The sequence below is a fragment of the Gekko japonicus genome, unplaced genomic scaffold, assembly GCF_001447785.1.
Source record: "Gekko japonicus isolate JY-2015 unplaced genomic scaffold, Gekko_japonicus_V1.1 scaffold761, whole genome shotgun sequence".
NCBI lineage: Eukaryota > Metazoa > Chordata > Lepidosauria > Squamata > Gekkonidae > Gekko > Gekko japonicus.
In genome coordinates, this window is record NW_015177030.1 from 365,560 (window position 1) to 382,619 (window position 17,060).

Consider the following 17,060-nt stretch of genomic DNA (forward strand, 5'->3'; position numbering starts at 1 on the left):
CGCACTTGGGGGGGGGGGCTCCACTGAAGGCAGCTCCCTGTACCCCAGAATCCAGACCGCAACTGCTGCCTGCAACCCATGCAGTCCCCAGAAGGATGCGACAAAGAGTCTCCACCTCCCACCCCCCATATGTGGAGATAAGCTCCAGGCGGCAACTGGGGCCTGCTTCTCTGCAGCAGCAAGGGAGGGGTTTGTCATCAGCTGTCCCGCTCTGGCTGGCCACATGGAGGCCCTTGGACGTCCCTGCTTGGCCAGGGCCCCTCTCTCACCGCCTGCAGGCAGGCAGGCAGGCCAGCGGAAGGAAGGAAGGAAGGAAGGAAGGAAGGAAGGAAGGAAGGAAGGCCAGGGCCAGGCACCATACCTCCAAGAACTCGTCCAGGGCGGGGATCGGCCACAGCAGCAGCAGCAGCAAGAAGCTGGAAACGGTCACCAGGGAAGCAAGAAAGAGACCTGCCAGGAGAAGGGAGGGGGGTTGAGGGAGCCCCGGAAGGGCCCTCTCACAGTGACAGCCTTGCGGGCAGCTGCAGGCCTGCTGGTGGACCTCGGGCGGCAGGAGATGGGGAAGGAGCGTCTGGGGAGCAGCTGCCAATCCGAGGTGGAATTCGCTGCCAGAGAATGTGGGGATGGCCACAGGGGCTTTAAAAGGGGGTTTGACAGAGTCATGGAGGAGAGGTCTGCCAGTGGCTATCAGCCATGGCAACTGAGGGGAACCTCCACATCCAGATGCAGTCAACCTCTGAATCCCAGTGCCAGAAGGCAACATAAGGGGAAGGCCTCGGCCTCCGTGCCCTGTTGTTGACCCACCTGAGGAACTGGCTGGCCGCTGCGTGAGACGGGAGGCTGGACTGGAGGGACCCCTCCATGGTCTGACCCAGCAGGGCTCTTCTGGTGTTCTTCTCTGGGGAAGGCCTCGGCCTCTCTGCCCTGCTGTTGGCCCCCCCAGAGGAACTACTTGAACGCTGTGTGGGACTGGAGGCTGGACTAGAGGGACCCTTCCCAGAGGAACTACTTGAACGCTGTGTGGGACAGGAGGCTGGACTAGAGGGACCCTTCCTGGTCTGATCCAGCAGGGCTCTCACATTCTTATGGCTCCGTGCTGGGTGGCTTTGCAAGTGGAGTGAGAGGAGTTGTGTCCACTGAACTCTCCGCAAACAGCCCACAGGCCCGCCAGTGGTCGCTTGGCAACTCCGCTCCCCATTTACTCATTTCTACCCTCTTCTTCCCACGTGGCCCATCTGCCGTCCGCACTCTGCAGAGCTGAAGTGACACGCGTGTGCGGAGAAGCGGCCAGGGGGAGACGCGCCTGGAATTCCAGAGGACGGGCAGCTGGCCTGCCAACCAGCCAGCCAGCCAGCCAGAGGAGCCGGAGGGGCACTCACCATTGGCATGAGTGGGCTGTCGGAAAGGCCGCCCCTTGGCGAAGGCCAGCGCGACCACCACGTACTGGAAGCAGGAGACGTAGAAGAGGGTGGTGTTTTCAAAGCTGCGCACGGAGGCGTCGTCGTCGGCCTCCTCCTCGGGCTCCGGCCCTGCCGTGGCGTTCCCCGGGGACGTGCTGTTGGCATCCAGCGTGAGGTTGGCCAGGAGGCCGCAGTGCCTGCAGGAGGGAAGCCCAACGGTCAGGGCCGACGAGCCCCCCCCTCCTCCCCTAGCGACCACGGAGCCCGCCGAGGCTGCCCCTCGCTCCCGCACTTACTCGTCCTCCTTGTGGCGGTACCAGGGCTGCCCTTGGACGAGGAGGAAGGACCCCACCTGGAAGCCCAGCGAGAGCAGGATCTGGGTGAGCACAGAGAGCAGGAGCTGGGGAGACGCCAGGCCCGTGGGCGGCCGCTGGGGGACCAGTTCAGGCCAGGCCCCGTTCAGGCTCACTGGGGAGACAAGGAAGGGGGCGGTGGGCGGGGAGGGCGCGGGCAGCCCCTGCCCCCGGGGGGCTGGACTCCAGCCGCTGCCGACCCCTGTTCCCTCTCAGCTGAGCGAGTGTGAGCCAGCTCACAGTCTTTCAGCCTCTGGCTTGCACATCTTTGTCCCGGCTCAGGAAGGATGGGGCTCCAGAGCAGACTGATTTATGCAGCAGTCCAACCGCTCGCTCACCACATTTAATGCCAGCAGCCCACAAAGGAGAATTTCTGCTCACAAGACTCCGTGGCTTAGAGGGGGTCATTGCTGCCCAACTAGGAAGCCTGTGCCTGAGGCCAGCTCCCCTTCCAAGGGCTGCGCGCTGCCAACCCCACTGAGCTCCTGCAGCTCCAAAGGCTCCCTGCTCTCTATCATCCCTCCCCTGCAGCACACACAGCCTCCCTCGACCTCGCCAGCGGGAACGCCCCCTCGCCCCTGCACACGGCCATGCAATGCAGTCGACTCACTGGTGAAAGCCAGAGACAGGATGATGGCCACGTCGATGAAGAGGTACTGCACGTCTCCCAGGTTGCTGAGAATCTGGCCAGGGAGAGAGGAGGCCCATGGCCCCATCAGCGCGGCGGCTCCTCCCCCGACCCACTTCCCCAGCCGCCCACGCCCAGAGGCCCCGCCGAGTCCTCCACCCACCCACCCACCGACTGACCAGCCCCGATGCTCACGGAGTAGAGCAGCAGGACGCTGAGGTACTGGATGATGCTGTACAGGGCCATGAACTTGAAGACACAGAAGGAGGTCACCAGGGCCGCGCGGCCTTCCCTGGGAAAAGAGAACGTGCACCGTGGGAATGGGTGCCGGGGGTTCGAATCCAGGCAGGGGGTTTCCCCAGGCCTGAGATGCCCCAACGTGCAGATGTCCCAGAGCTCCAGGGCTGGGGGATCACGCCGCACGGCACGCCCAGGTCCCTACCGGATGAGGTCTGGGACGCAGGAGATGTTCGGTGTCTTGGAGGTGAAGGGAGACGCCACGGAGGCCTCCAGCTCAGAGAGGGAGATGCCGACATGAGCCCGTTTCAGAGCCTGGTGGGAAAAGAGCCGCGGCTGTTCCTCTGGCCAAAGGGCAGCCTTGGGTCTCTATCCGAAGGTGCCAGAATCCTTTGCTCCCAGAATCCTTTGCTCCTCTCTCTCTCACGCACGATTCAGTGCCTCTCTGCACCCCTGCATGGTCGGCACAGGTCAAGCTTAGAGGGAACTTCCCCGTCCGCAAAGCAAGCACACTTTGGACTTCACAGATGAGCCAATCTCCGCGGGCCGTTTAAGCGGCCAAGCTCCGTCTTTCTCTCCCCGCCCCGCCACCCCCGCTTGTGCGGGGGGGTGTTGTGGTAACCCCGGCCGAGACCAACTTACCCCACAGTCATTGGCTCCATCCCCACACATGCCCACATAGTAGCTGGAAGACAGAAGTGGAGTTATAGGCGAGAGGGACCCGGCCAGCCCGCTAGCCCACGCCGGAGCGGCCTCGGCACACTTACTCCATCTGCTGGAGGGCCTCGACGAGCTGCGTCTTCTGGTCGGGGGCCATGCGGGCATACACGGTGCCACAGAGCAGCAGCTGACGGGGAAAGAGAGGGGCAGGCTGTGGCCTCCAGGGGGCAGCAGAGTTCCAACAGGAGGCATCAGCCACATTCTTACCTTCAGCATTCCCTGCCCCGCCCCTAAGACAGGCAAAGGAGCTGCAGCTCCGGAAGCCCAATGCTGAACCCCCCCCCGTGCTCCCTGCCTTCCGACCCACAGGACTTCGGGCTCCTAAAACACCCTTCAGGGGCTCCAATCCAACAATGAGGAGAGGGGCCACGGCTTAGTGGCTGAGCATCTTCTTGGCATGCAGAAGGGTCACAGGTTTGATCCATGGCATCTCCGGTTAAAAGGAACAGAAAGTAGGCGATGTGACTCTGCCTGAGACCCTGGAGAGCCATGAAATGGGGCTGCAGCTCAGTGGTAGAGCAGCTCTGCTTGGCATGCAGAAGGGTCCCAGGTTCGATCCCTGGCATCTCCGGTTAAAAGGAACAGAAAGTAGGCGATGTGACTCTGCCTGAGACCCTGGAGAGCCATGAAATGGGGCTGCAGCTCAGTGGTAGAGCAGCTCTGCTTGGCATGCAGAAGGTCCCAGGTTCGATCCCTGGCATCTCCAGTTAAAAGGACCAGGCAGGAGGGGATGGGAGAGATCTCTGCCTGAGAACCTGGAGAGCCATGAAGTGGGCTATAGCTCAGTGGGAGAGCATCTGCTTGGCATGCAGAAGAGTCATAGGTTCAATCCCTGACATCACCGGTTAAGAGGACCAGGCAGGAGGTGATGTGGAAGACCTTCCTCTGCCTGAGACCCCAAAGAGAGAGCTGCTGCCAGTCTGAGTGGACGACACGGACCCTGATGGGCCGATTCAGTGTCAGGCCGCTTCCGGCGTGATGCTCACCTTTGAGAGCAGATCAGGGAAGTGATCCAAGATGACGGCAAAGGACTTCCCACCGATTGCAAAATGGTAACTGGTGTCGGCGATGTTTGGCTGGGGCCCGGGGGGCGGTTCTTCCTCGTCCAACATGAGTTTGATCTCCTGGAAGGCAGAGGCGGGATGGAGAACGGACCCCGGGGAAGGGGGGGGGGCTTGCCCCATCCGCCCCTCCTTCGGGGAAGGTCACCCTCACCTCCTTGCCTGGCTTGGCGAGGACTCCGGCCGCAGGCAGCTCGTCTGCATACTGCCAGTGGATGGTGGCGGGCTGCCCGTCCCTGGGGGGCAGGGCTTCGGTCAGAATCACCTTCCCCTTGGCTGGGATGATGCCGCACTCCCGGCCCACGGAGACGGCAGTCAGCAGGTTGTCTCCTGGGCCACAGACAGGAGGGGAGAAGAGGACCGCTGACTGCTGGACAGAGCCCTTCCTTTGCCGGGCTGCCCGCCTCTCTCCAGGAAAGCTTCAGGTTAGCCCCCCGCCCAGCCCACCTGTCACCATGACCAGGCGAAGGCACGCCCTGCGCAGCTCCTCCAGCACGGGCACCGTCTCCGCCTTCAGCTTGTTCTGCAGCAGGACAAGCCCCAAGAACTCCATGTTGCACTCGATGACATCTCTGCGGGGAAAGGGAGGTCAGAGATACCGGGGGGAGGGGAGGGGGAGGGGATGACATCTCTGCGGGGAAAGGGAGGTCAGAGATACCTGGGGGGGGGAGGGGAGGGGGAGGGGAGAAGCCAAGGCAGAAGGACTTGCCTGCTCGCGTGCTGGACCTTGTGCCACGTGTACTTGTTCTCCAGCCGCCGGCACGCCAGGGCAATGACCCGCAGCCCCCGGCGGGTGTACGACTCCAGCACGGCAGAGAAATCGCCTGGAACTGAGCAGCAGCAGCCGTTTAGGACGGAGGTCGTGTCCCAGAAAACCCAGGGAGGGCTGGCCTCCCCAGCCTGCGTGTCCCCCTCCCCCTCAGAGAGCAGCCGTGCCCCCCCCCGGGCTGTTCCTGCCCCCCTTTCCCTCACACCGGGGCCACCTTCCAACCGGAGTTACGCGCAAGCATCTCGCCAGCCTCTGAGGCATGCTTCACCTGCCTCCCCTGGTGCAGGTGGGCACTCCCGCAAAGGCCGGGCAAAGAGTCTTCCAGAGTCCCTTCCCACTCAATAAAGCAGCCGGGCGGCTCCCAGGGAGATAACAGCTCCCCCCCCCCCCGCCACCTGATCAAGAGGAGCAGAGTTGGCTCCCTTCGCTCTGTACCAGAACAGACACCTCCCCCAAACACACCCTTTCAGGACAGAAGCACCACCGGAACCCTTTTCTCCACGGGATCAGAATGAAGAGTTAACGGGCCTCCGTTAAACCCCGGTAGCCCATCGGGATGAAAAGGCAGACGGGGAACGGGGCAAAACGCAGGCACAACCTTTCACGGAGCGCTTTTATTTCCTGTCGCGGCAGGCAATGTCCAGGGCACAATAATTCCACACCCTAGCTGCGGGTGCGAGGGCCTCTTGTTTCCACTCTGGCACCCGAGCAGGCCATACTCCCCTAAGACTGTCAACTGCCTTCCTTGCAGTGCCTGCTGGGAGTTGTAGTCCCAAGGCCCCCGAACCCTGCAGCCCAGGCCCATCCCCACCGGCTCCTCACCTGTCTCCTTGCGGCAGAGCCCGCCCACCGTCTCCGGCGCCCCCTTCATGTAGGCGACCAGTCTCTTCTCCCCCAGGGTGCGCGTCACGACCGTCATGCGCTGCAGGCTCGAGGAGAAGGGGAACTGCACCAGGATGCCGATCTGGTAGAGTTTCTGCGGAGGGATGGAGAGGCTGGGTCAGGCCGCCTGAGGTTTCCGCAGGGTGGGAAAGAGGCGGCGGCTGGGGGGGCGGCACGACTTGCTCCACTTACCATCAACTCCATGAGCTCCTGGGGGGGGAGGGGGGGAGAGAGAGAGAGAAGAGAGAGAGAGAGAAGTCAGAGCCTTTGTCGTGCCTCTCAGCCCTCATCACCCCTGGTATCAGCCATGCTGACTCTTCTTGCTGAAGGAAAATCTACGTGTCCCAGGGCTTGGAGGCAGAACCGGGTCTTGGCCTCTAAGCCTTGTTCATCATTGTGTCCCGTCCCCCCTTCCCCCGGCAATTAGTTGCCTGCAGTGTGAAAGAGGATGCTGGACCACATGAACCTCAGAAGAGCCCGGCTGGATCAGACCAACGGTCCGTCTAGTCCAGCATCCTGTCTCCCACAGTATCCCACCAGTTCCTCTGGTGGGACGACAACAGGGCAGAGAGGCCTTCCGCTAATGTTAAGAACGTGACAACATCAGAAGAGCCCTGTTAGATCAGACCAGTGAGGGTCCATCTAGTCCACCATCCCGTCTCACAGCAGTTCCCCTCTGGGGCCGAGGCCTTCCCCCGATGTTACCTCCTGGCACTGGCATTCAGAGGTGCACTGCCTCTGAACGTGGAGGTTCCCTTTAGTCACCAAGGATAGCAGACACTGACAGACCTGTCCTCCATGAACCTATCTAATCCTCCTTTAAAGCGGTCTCCGCCTGTGGCCATCACTATGTCCTCTGACAGTGAATTCCGAATTTTAAGAGGGACCCTCACTGGTTCGATGCAGCCGGGCTCTCCCAATGCTTCAACAGAGGAGCAGCAGGCAGGAACTGGCCTCCAGGCCTCCGAAGGGAAGACGGGAGGACCAGAGCTCCCCGGTCCCAGATCTTTCTCTCACCTCGTCCTCAGACGCTCCCTCTGGGATCTCAGGAGGGACCTGGTCAGGAGGATGCACGACGGTGGGCTGGATTTGGTCATGCAGAGCCGTCTCTTCCTGGGTGGGCTCTTCCAACACCTGTTCAGGGAGGAGCAGATCAAGCCGGGGACGTGGCTAGAATGCGGCATGGGGTGGTCTCCCTCCAAGACGGCCAGCCACCTGTCCCAAAGGCTCCTGGTTCCCAATGGGGCGTCTGGTGCCCCAAGCCAGTGGCACACACAGGCACAGAGTCCTGTTCCCTGGTTTCTGCCACCCACAGCCTCTGCTCGCCGCATAGATTTAGATAAGACAGACATCAAAACACCGCCACCTGAAGCAATAAATTTAGTAGAGATTTGCTAGCACCGAGAGCCAGTTTGGTGTAGTGGTTAACTACACGGACTCTAATCTGGGAGAACTGGGTTTGATTCCCCACTCCTCCACTTGCACCTGCTCGATGACCTTGGGCAAGCCATAGTTGTGATAAGAGCTGTCCTTGAAAAAGAGCCGTTTCTGTCAAGAGCTCTCTCAGCCCCACCCACCTCACAGGGTGTCTGTTGTGGGGAGGGGGGGGGAGGGGAGTTTGTGAGCCGCTCTGATCTGAGACTCCTCTGGGTAGTGAAGGGCAGGGTATAAATCCAATCTCCTCCTCTTCTTTATGATATGTATGATATTGAACTGTTTTGTCTATCAAATAGTTTTAGCTGGTTTTATGATTGTTACAATTGTTATTTATGGGTTTTATTTTCCACGTACGTCGCCCTGAGCCTGCCTTGGCGGGGAGGGTGGGGTATAGATTGAATAAATAAACAGACAAATCATCAGGACAGAGTGGCAACCTGCAGCGGGATATTAAAATCCCCAGAGGGCACCAGGAGACAGTGAGACCAGAGGAACGGCATTCTCAAGATGGTCCAAGACATCCTGGGGACACAAGCGGTCGGCCAGAGAAGACTCTCTCCTGGCTTCTGCTTGCATGAGAAACGGGTCCTTACGAACCCTGCCCCCCTGCCCCCCCCCTTTGTCTGTCCCCAGTGCCTTACCCATCCGGTGGCCTCAAACATCTTGAGATCGAGGGGGTCCCCCGAGAGGCGCCCTCCAATGGTGGTGAGAGAGTGGCAGGCAGCCATGGCAGCGACCAAGGGGGAGCCGGACAGACCGGGGCCACGGACGTCCTGCCCGGCTGGGAGGAAGCTGAAAGAAGAGGAAGGATTGGCCGCAGGAGCCTTGCGCGGGGGGTGGGTGCGGGGGACAGCTTGGGAGGAAACCGGACGTCAACAGGAAAGAGTTTAGTCCCCAGGAGCTGCCATGAATTCACACCCCTGAGGAGCTGGCCTCGACGGTTCCCCCTGGCCCCCCCGGCACAGCTCTGCTGAAGAATCCAGAACCCGCTCTGGGATTGGTAGGGATCTCTCAGCATGCAAGGAGCACCATGTCACATGGAGCTGCCTGACGGTGAATCAGACCCATGGACCAAGGTCAGCACCGTTTGCTCAGACGGCCAGTGGCAGAGGGAGGTCTTTCACATCCCCTGCTACTTGATCCTTTTAGCTGGAGATGCCGGGGATCGAACCTGGGACCTTCTGCGTGTCAGGCAGATGCTCTGCCTTGTGCCATGGCCCCTCCTTTCCCTCGGATCTGCTGTGCATTCGTGCTGTTGAGGGTCCCCAAGCCTCACGGCTCTGCTCCGTTGAATGATTCGGTACCAGCACTAGTATTTGTGGGGATGTCTCTCAACATGGGGTAGAAAAGAGCAAGAGTCCAGGAGCGCCTTAAAGACTAACAAAATATGTGGCAGGGGAGGAGCTTTTGTGAGTCACTGGCTCACTTCTTCAGATATCTCAGGTCAACACACACACACACGTATTTTGTTAGTCCCGGCCACATATTTTGTTAGTCTCAGACAGACTAATGCGGCCACCCATCTTGATCTATCTCAACATGCAGTGAGTCCCCAACAAAGAACACGTTCCTCAGGAGACGCCCTCATCCGAGGAGGGAGACACTTACTTGAGGAAACACCATAAGCACACAATGCAATTCTGCTACAACTACACAAATATAAACCGCAAGGGTAGACCATCAAAAGATACACAACTTTCACAAGCAAACAAAAGACATCAGTCTATTGCAATATAATAACAATAAATTGAAGTTTTATTAACAGCAGGAGGTTTGTAATTTTTGAGAACCACAGATTCCGTTTGAGAAATGAGCTGTGCCAACATTACTGTGGAAACTGGGGTGAGTGTAAAATGTTACTATATGAGGTGGCTTTAATATAGGTGCACTGGAATATATACATTCTGAATCTCTCTTTGGCTTTTCATATTGCATTGTGTTTTTTTGTTATATTGTTATTTCATTTTCAGCCGTACAACTGAAGATGATTGTTTTGAAATGACGGGCATAACTGGGAAGGACGTTTTCGGCTGTTAGACGTTTATTTGTGCTTTGGGACATCCTCTGCCTTTTTGGTGGACTTTGAGGTCTTTTGGACACGATTACATTCAAAGGATATAGAGGAGTCTCTTGCTGGATATTTTCAAATATCAGCAAATTGTATTCTGAATTTGCAAATACTGTTTTTGAATTGTGACCACCAATTCTATTGTATCTTCAATGTAGTGTTATTATCTTGCAATGGACTGATGTCTACTGTTTACTTGTGAAAGTTGTGTATCTTCTGTCTGCCCTTGCGGTTTCTATTTTTGCATACTACATACGCTTGGGGTCCCTATTGTTTGGCACAACTACACAAATGGCAAAGGGATCTCCTAGCTGGCGGAGATGCCCCCCTCCTCCCTGGCCCGTGGGAAAGAAAGGGGATGGCAGAGCCCCACTCACCTGCCGTTCTGTGCTTGTACAAAACCCCAGAGGTCCAGCCCATCCTCGGTCAGGGTCCCCGTCTGCAAAAGGCAAAGCAGAGCGCGTTCACACACACACACATACGAGACAGGTCTCTCTTTAAAGTGTCTGATTGCGAGGCGGGAGGGGGGTGGCTGGAGGGACAGAGGAGAGCGGATACCTTATCGAAGCACATCAAGTTCAGCTGGCCACAAATGTTGATGCGCTGAGGGCTGATAGAGAAGATCTGCTTCCCGCGCAGGCGCCGCTGGGCATACACCACCCCGGCCGTCATGGCTGCCGGCAACGCCGGTGGGACAGTGATGGTTAAAATGTCAAGGGATTCCAGTATGATGCGGCCTGGGCGCTCCTGGATGGGGGGGAGGGAGCAAGAAAGGATCTCTGGGATTAGATGGACTCACACACCTGGCCCTCACCTGCCTGCCACGTGTTGGAAATATGTGTGTGTTGCAAGGTCTAATTCAGTCATTATAGGGTTAACCTGTGTGTGCTATTGTTTAGACTGACCTGGAAGGGAAACCTGGCTCAGAGCCAATGGGAATAGAGCCCAGGAAACCGAAGCCTATTTACTAACAATCACTGGTTAATGCATTCAGGTGATTTCCCTCTAGGGGTCAAGAAGAAGAAGAATCTGCATTATCGCCCTTGCAGTTGTTGTGAGACCGTGTGGTCGGTCTGTTCTGTAGCTGTAGAGATGTAGCCTTAGGTCTTTGCTATTTTGTAGATTTTCCTGTGTACCCTTCCCTTAGAAAGATATTTACAGAGGAAGAAATGCCTCCTCTCCAGTGAAGCAAAGATCCATTGCAAACTCTGAATCTCTAAGTATTTTTGCCAATTTCCCCAACACCACGCTCCCCCAATACGACGGAAAGCCCGTTCGGGCTTCCGAGCCAGCCCACTCCGGAACACTCACCAATCCCAGCCACTCCCACCAGACAGAGGAGGAACCTGCAGGCGTCCCTGTACAGGCGGAAGTCGGTGGGCTTTGGAAACAGGATAGAGCAAACCAGCTGCCCCTTGGAAGTGGCGAAACCTGGAGGAGGAGAGAAGAAGCCCCAGTGGGCACCTCCCCCTGGAGAGCCCAGGCGCCCACCACCCGCTGGATGCCCAGGCGCCCACCACCCGCTGGATGCCGGGGCTGCCGTTACCTGTCCGGATGACCAGCGCCCGCACCGCTTCCCCGGAATAGTACCGCGTCTGGATGACGCAGGTGCCACAAAAGAGTGTGTGCCGCTTGTGCTCTTCTGGACTGTACACCGGATCCCGGAGCAGCCCGTTGGCGCCCTGGGCTGGGCTGGGCAGAGCCGTCTTGGTGACGGGGACGCTCTCGCCTGCGGGCAAGGAAGAGCTCAGCTCCAAAGGACTGCCGCCCTCTGTTCCCGCCCGTGCGCCCCTCAGCCCCGCCCGTACCGGTGAGCATGCTCTCATTGACGATGGCCGTGCCGTTCAGGAGCACCGCGTCGCACGGCAGCATCAGCCCTCCCGGAGGCACCAGCAGCACGTCCCCCGGCACCAGCTCTGTGGAGAAGATCTCCTCCGTCTCTGCAGAGGAAGGGAAGAGAGGGATCGGTATCATGCTGCCTGCAGCCTCACGCGTTTTGCAGGGGCCCCTATTCCCCCTGAGACTCCGGGTCCCCTCCTGTGTTGGCCGGGGTGACTCCATCTTGGCTAGCTGCCCAGAGTCTCTTGGGAGAGGACGGCATGAGCTGCTCTCGGGGGAACTTCCTGCCTCTCTCCCGCTTGTAGGCAGAGCCTTCTCTCTTCAGGGCCTGGGTTGTCCCCGTCCCCCCCGCCCGGCCCTGAAGCTGGGGGCAGGATGGCCTGCCTCCTCCAAGGGTTTGGAATAGCTTAATTAACCACTCTTTGGGCTTGCAGCCAGAATTCAGGGGATCAGGTGCCTGGTTCACATTACGCTCTCCGTCTTGAGGGTTGGCCAAACTCCGCTGGGCGTGGGCGTCTCGAGGCCAGCGGACTTGAGCTCAGCCCCTCCAACCGCCCTGATGCATTTATTTATTTACTTATCCATTTATTTATTGAATCTCTACCCCGCCCTCCCAGCCAAGGCCGGCTCAGGTTTGATAGGTCCCTAAAGCTCTCCTCGCATGTAGGCCCAGATCTCTCGTCTCGGTCCTTTGGGAACTTCTGGGCACCTCAGGAGCCCCCGGCCAGGGTCCGTAACACCTCCTGGGGCTGCAGCTGGCTGGGGGGGCCTGGCTGTAAGTCGGGGCCAAAATGGGTCTGTGCGAGGAACGCCTTCGCTTCCGACACGGCCTCCGGTCACTCCTGTTCTATTTTCATCACCTTAGAGCTGCCCCCCCCCCGCGTTTCATCCTCACAATAACCCTGCGAGGCGGAACGGCTAGATTCAAATCCAGCGGCATCTGAAAGACGTGGCTTTGTTTGTTTATTGGTTTTCTCTGCCACCCCGTCCCGAGCTGTTCTGCCGTAGACCAACATGGTTGCCCTCTGAAACCATCTCCCCGTGAGGCAGACAACGCTGAGAGAGGGCCCCGCCTCAAAGCACCCAGCAAGAGAAGGAGAAGAGGAGGAGATTGGATTTATACCCCATGGCCATTCACTACCCAAAGGAGTCTCAGAGCGGCTCACAAACTCCTTTTCCCTTCCCCACAACAGATAGGCACCCTGTGAGTTAGGTGGGGCTGAGAGAGCTCTGACAGAAACGGCTCTTTTTCAAGGACCGCTCTTATCAGAACTACAGGTTGCCCAAGGTCATCCAGACAGGTGCGAGTGGAGGAGGAGGAGTGGGGAATCAAACCCGGTTCTCCCAGATTAGAGGATCATGGTAGAGTGTGGATTCAAACCCGGGCTTCCACACGCCTCTTCAGACACTCTAACCATGATGCCCCGGCGGCTCTCCCGTTTCCAAGGACACCACAAATCGAGGCCGGACACAGCTGGTCCGAGCTCAGCATCACGGCCCGGCCTGAGTAGGGCCCTGGCTGCAGACTCCAGGCACAGGGGCTGTTTTTTAATGTTGGGGTCCCCTCCCCATTTTAGAGCAGCAAAACATTTTTTGGCGTTTCAGAGCAAATGGGGGTCCGCAGAGCAGCTCCCACTGACGGCCGGGCCTGTTCCCACTCCTCCTCTCTGTGCCTCCTGAAAGCAGGCCCAAGCCCCAGACACCCCCCGTCCCCCTCGTGCTCACTCACCATGGGGCCCCCGATACACCGTCACGCGGATGATGTTGTGCGTCGCAACCATGTCGTGCAGGAGGACGTATTGCTGCAGGATGAAGGAAACGGGGACACTGGCCGCCTTCCTTCCTGGCACGAGAGACCCCAGAGCCCACTCCGGACCGCCCCTTCCCCCTTGGGCTGCCCCTCCCCCCGTACCTTACGGAGGGTGTAGAGGGAGCAGCTAATGGACACGAGAGACATGAAGAGGATGGCCGAGGCGTACAAGTAGTAATCGTCGAGGGACCACAGCACCATGCTGAAGGCTTGGAAAATGTAGAAGGGGTTCAGCACCTGCAGGGAGGAGAGGCCCGTTTGGGGAGTTAAGACTCCTGGGGGACGGCCCAAGGAGGGCAGCAGCCAACCTCCGCCCCCCCCAACCCCCGGCCCACTTACTTCCTTGACGAGGAGTTTGGGGATGGAAGGCACTTTCACGTCAATTTGGTTGGCTCCATAAAAAAGCCTCCTGCGGAGAGAAGAAGAAGAGAAGAGATTGGATGTATCCCCCGCCCTTCACTACCCAACGGAGTCTCAGAGCAGCTTTCAAACGCCTTTCCCTTCCCCTCCCCACCACAGACACCCTGTGAGGTAGGCGGGGCTGAGAGAGTTCTTGACAGAAACTGCTCTTTTTCAAGGACAGCTCTGACAGAACCAGGGCTATTTTGGGGCAGGAACGGAGTTCCGGCTGGCTTCAGAGTTGGCCACGCCCACTACAGCCAAAACCTCTGCGTGCGTGGATACAAAGGGAAGGCCTGGAGAGTGACACACACACACCCCGGTGACTCCAAGGCGGCCGGGCCAGGGGGGCCTTGGAAGGATCGGGGAGGCATTTAAATGCCTCCCCATGCCTTCCCCGGCCTGTCCAAGGGCCGGCTTGCCCGGGCTCCCCAAGGGAAGGCATGGGGTGTGGCCTAATATGCTAATGAGTATCTGCTGTTGGGTGTGGTCTATTATGCTAATGTGTTCTTGCTGGGCTTTTTCTACCAAAAAAGTCCTGGACAGAACTTTGGCTTGCCCAAGGTCATCCAGCCAGGTGCAAGTGGAGGAGTGGGGAATCCAACCCAGTTCTCCCAGATTAGAGTCCTCTGCGCAATTCACCACCACACCCGACTGGCTCTCGAACTGAAGGGTGCTCAGCAGCAGAAGAAGGAGGGCTGCCCGGAGGACGCGTTGTCCCCCCTGTGCCCACCCAGCCATGGGACTCCTGTCCACAGGAAGTGGCTCTCCACAGAGCCAGCACACTGTGCTCCCATGGCTGTCCAGCCCCTGCTGGCTGCCTGGCTGGCTGGCTGGGGCACTCCAGGGTCTCAGGCAGAGAAAGGTCTTTCCCGACAACTGGAGCCGAGGGTCCCTCCTGGAGCCGGAGGTGCCACCGGGGACAGCGGCAGAGCCATCCTGCCCCCCACCCATGTCCCCGGCCACTGGAGAGACAGGCTGCCAGTCCGGCATCCCCTCCCCTCCTCGGCCCTCTTGGCCCGGAGGCTCCCCTCCTTGCGGACCCCGCCCACCTCCCGGCACTGACCTGTAGTCCTGGGTGCTGCGAGGGAGGCCGGTGCCGTGGAGGGCGTGCAGGGAGGCACAAGGCAGCCCGAGATCCAGGGCCGTGAGACGCCGGAAAGACTGGGACTCGGCACTCCAGAGGTAGCGCACGTGGTGGTGGACAAAGAAGCGGATCTGGAGGGAAGGAGTGTTCTTCGTGAGCACCTCCACAGCACACGCCCGGGCACTCTGGGGCACACACATGCACGCGCACACACCTGGAGCGGCCTCCTGCCGAACCGTCAAGGTCACTGCTGTCCACTCTGACCCGCAGCAGCTCTCCAGGGCCTCGAGCCTAGAAAGGCCCCCCCATCTTGCCTCCTGCCAGATCCGTGAACTGGAGGTGCTGCCGGGGACTGGACCTGGGACCTTCTGCATGCCCAGGAGAGACCCCACCGCTGAGCCACAGCCCCTCCCTCTCCAGGCCCCGCCCCCCGGCCGCTCACCTCGGCCTGCTCCCCACGGGCAGGCTGGCAAAGAAGCTCCTCCTGGCCCTCCCAGTCCTCCAGCTGGCTGGCCTGGCACAGGGGCCTCTTGCTCTCCGACAGCTGCGGGAAGCCCAAGGGCTGGCATCCGGGAGCAAAGAGAGAGCGCACCCGGACCCGGGACCACGTCCGGAACTCGTCCTGCAGGCGGGGAAGGCAGCGGCAAAGGGGGGGGTGTGAGCGACAGCAAAGGCCACCCCCTGCGGGGCCACCCGAAGGGGCCTGCTCGCTTTAAAGTGTCCGTGGGGTCCCTACCGTGGTCCGCAGCAGCACGACCCGGGCCTCCTGCAGCGGCACAGCCTGACAGGTCCACTTGACGCTCAGCTCCGGCAGCCAGTAGAGGAAGAGGAGGAGGAAGCCTCCGCTGCAGACCGTGCCCAGCGAGACCAGCGCCAGTTTCCAGCAGCAGGGGCTGTAGCCGGAGATTTCCTGGGTAAAGGACGCAGGGGGTGTCAGGCGCAGCAGTGGAAAGGAGGAGGTGCCCGCCCACCCCCAGCAGAGGCCAGAATGTTGCGGAGTGCCTGGGAAGAGCAGGGACCGAGGCACCAAAGGCCCCCTGGAAAGCACTCCAAGGCCATGCCAGCCAGCGGGAACGCCGATGGCCCCAGGCGCCCAGGAAGAGCCACATGGGACACCCGAAGCTGCCTCCTCTGGTGCATCAGACCTTTGGTCCGTCCAGGCCAGTCTGGTCCACTACTCAGACGGGCAGCGGCTGTCCAGGGGGTCTCCGGCAGAGAAAGGTCTTTCCCATCACCTCCTGCCTGGTCCTTTTTAACTGGAGATGATGCCAGGGACTGAACCTGGGACCGTCTGCATGCCCAGCAGAGGCTTTGCCCCTGGGCCATGGCCCCTCCCCAGCGACCCCTCAACCCTGACCAACCCCGAAGGCCCTCAGTCCTCTCTAGGAAGGAGTTCCGCAGAGCAGCAGGTCCCTTCCTGCCTTCCGGACAGCGAGCCCAAGCGTGGCAGGCCCTCTCCCCGAACCGCCACTGCAGGGTGTGCCCAAAGCGTGATGGGAAAGAGGGGGGGTCATGTCACGCGGAGCCGGCCTTCTGCGCTGCTGGTCACCAAGGAGGTGAATGGCTGGTTCAAACCAGACTTTCCCTCTCAGGGGGTGGAAGGAGGCTGCCAAGCCAGGTGGGGGACACGGTGGAGCTGGAACCAGGGGGCGGCAGCAGTTCTGCGGCACTTCATTCATGGGAGGGGCCGTGGCTCAGCAGTAGAGCCTCTGCTTGGCATGCAGAAGGTCCCAGGTTCAATCCCCGGCGGCATCTCCAGTTGAAAAGGACCAGGCAGGAAGTGATGGGAAAGACCTCCCCCTGAGACCCTGGAGAGCTGTAAAGAGGGGCCGTGGCTCAGTGGTAGAGCCTCTGCTTGGCATGCAGAAGGTCCCAGGTTCAATCCCCGGCGGCATCTCCAGTTGAAAGTGCCAGGTGGTAGATGTGCTGGGAAAGACCTCAGCCCGAGACCCTGGAGAGTGGACAAGACTGACTCTGACGGACCCGGCGAGGGGGGGGGGCTGATTCAGAGTGAGGCCCCTTCCTGTGAGTTCCCGCGTGTATTCGGGGCTGCCAGCTGTGGCCCAGAGGGCCAGATCTCATGCCGCTGGCGGATAAGTCCAGAAAGGAGACGCCGCGGCCCACTGACCATCTCGTCTTCCTCGTTGTGGTTCACACGCATCTCGGTCGCTCTCTCCATGTCTCCTTCCTGTGGGTTACACACCTACCCCACCTCCACGCTCCTGAAGGGGAAAGGGAGAGCAAGGGGCCCATGCTAAGAGGCACGGGGCAGCTCCAGCCCGCGGGCAGCTGCGCCTCAGCCAGCCCAGGGGTCCCGGTAGGCAGAGCCCCTTGAGCCCCGCCGGGCAGGAAGGCAACTCACCCTCTCCC

At 59.8% G+C, this 17,060-nt stretch overlaps 1 protein-coding gene across 1 annotated transcript in view; it reads right to left on the reverse strand.

Moving 5' to 3' along the window:
• LOC107124422 (probable cation-transporting ATPase 13A3) overlaps positions 1–16,869 on the reverse strand; it is an 18,890-nt gene extending 2,021 nt beyond the window's left edge. The window contains 28 exon segments of the mRNA XM_015427887.1: positions 362–450; positions 1,380–1,597; positions 1,697–1,868; positions 2,364–2,436; positions 2,577–2,673; positions 2,824–2,933; positions 3,261–3,303; positions 3,386–3,465; positions 4,325–4,462; positions 4,554–4,729; positions 4,847–4,971; positions 5,109–5,229; positions 5,991–6,144; positions 6,243–6,260; positions 7,068–7,184; positions 8,129–8,279; positions 9,933–9,994; positions 10,114–10,358; positions 10,867–10,986; positions 11,102–11,284; positions 11,364–11,495; positions 13,124–13,196; positions 13,307–13,441; positions 13,544–13,613; positions 14,670–14,821; positions 15,133–15,312; positions 15,427–15,600; positions 16,819–16,869. Coding sequence (XP_015283373.1) covers positions 362–450; positions 1,380–1,597; positions 1,697–1,868; positions 2,364–2,436; positions 2,577–2,673; positions 2,824–2,933; positions 3,261–3,303; positions 3,386–3,465; positions 4,325–4,462; positions 4,554–4,729; positions 4,847–4,971; positions 5,109–5,229; positions 5,991–6,144; positions 6,243–6,260; positions 7,068–7,184; positions 8,129–8,279; positions 9,933–9,994; positions 10,114–10,358; positions 10,867–10,986; positions 11,102–11,284; positions 11,364–11,495; positions 13,124–13,196; positions 13,307–13,441; positions 13,544–13,613; positions 14,670–14,821; positions 15,133–15,312; positions 15,427–15,600; positions 16,819–16,869 — 3,459 coding nt within the window.
• Positions 16,870–17,060: the final 191 nt, after the last annotated feature.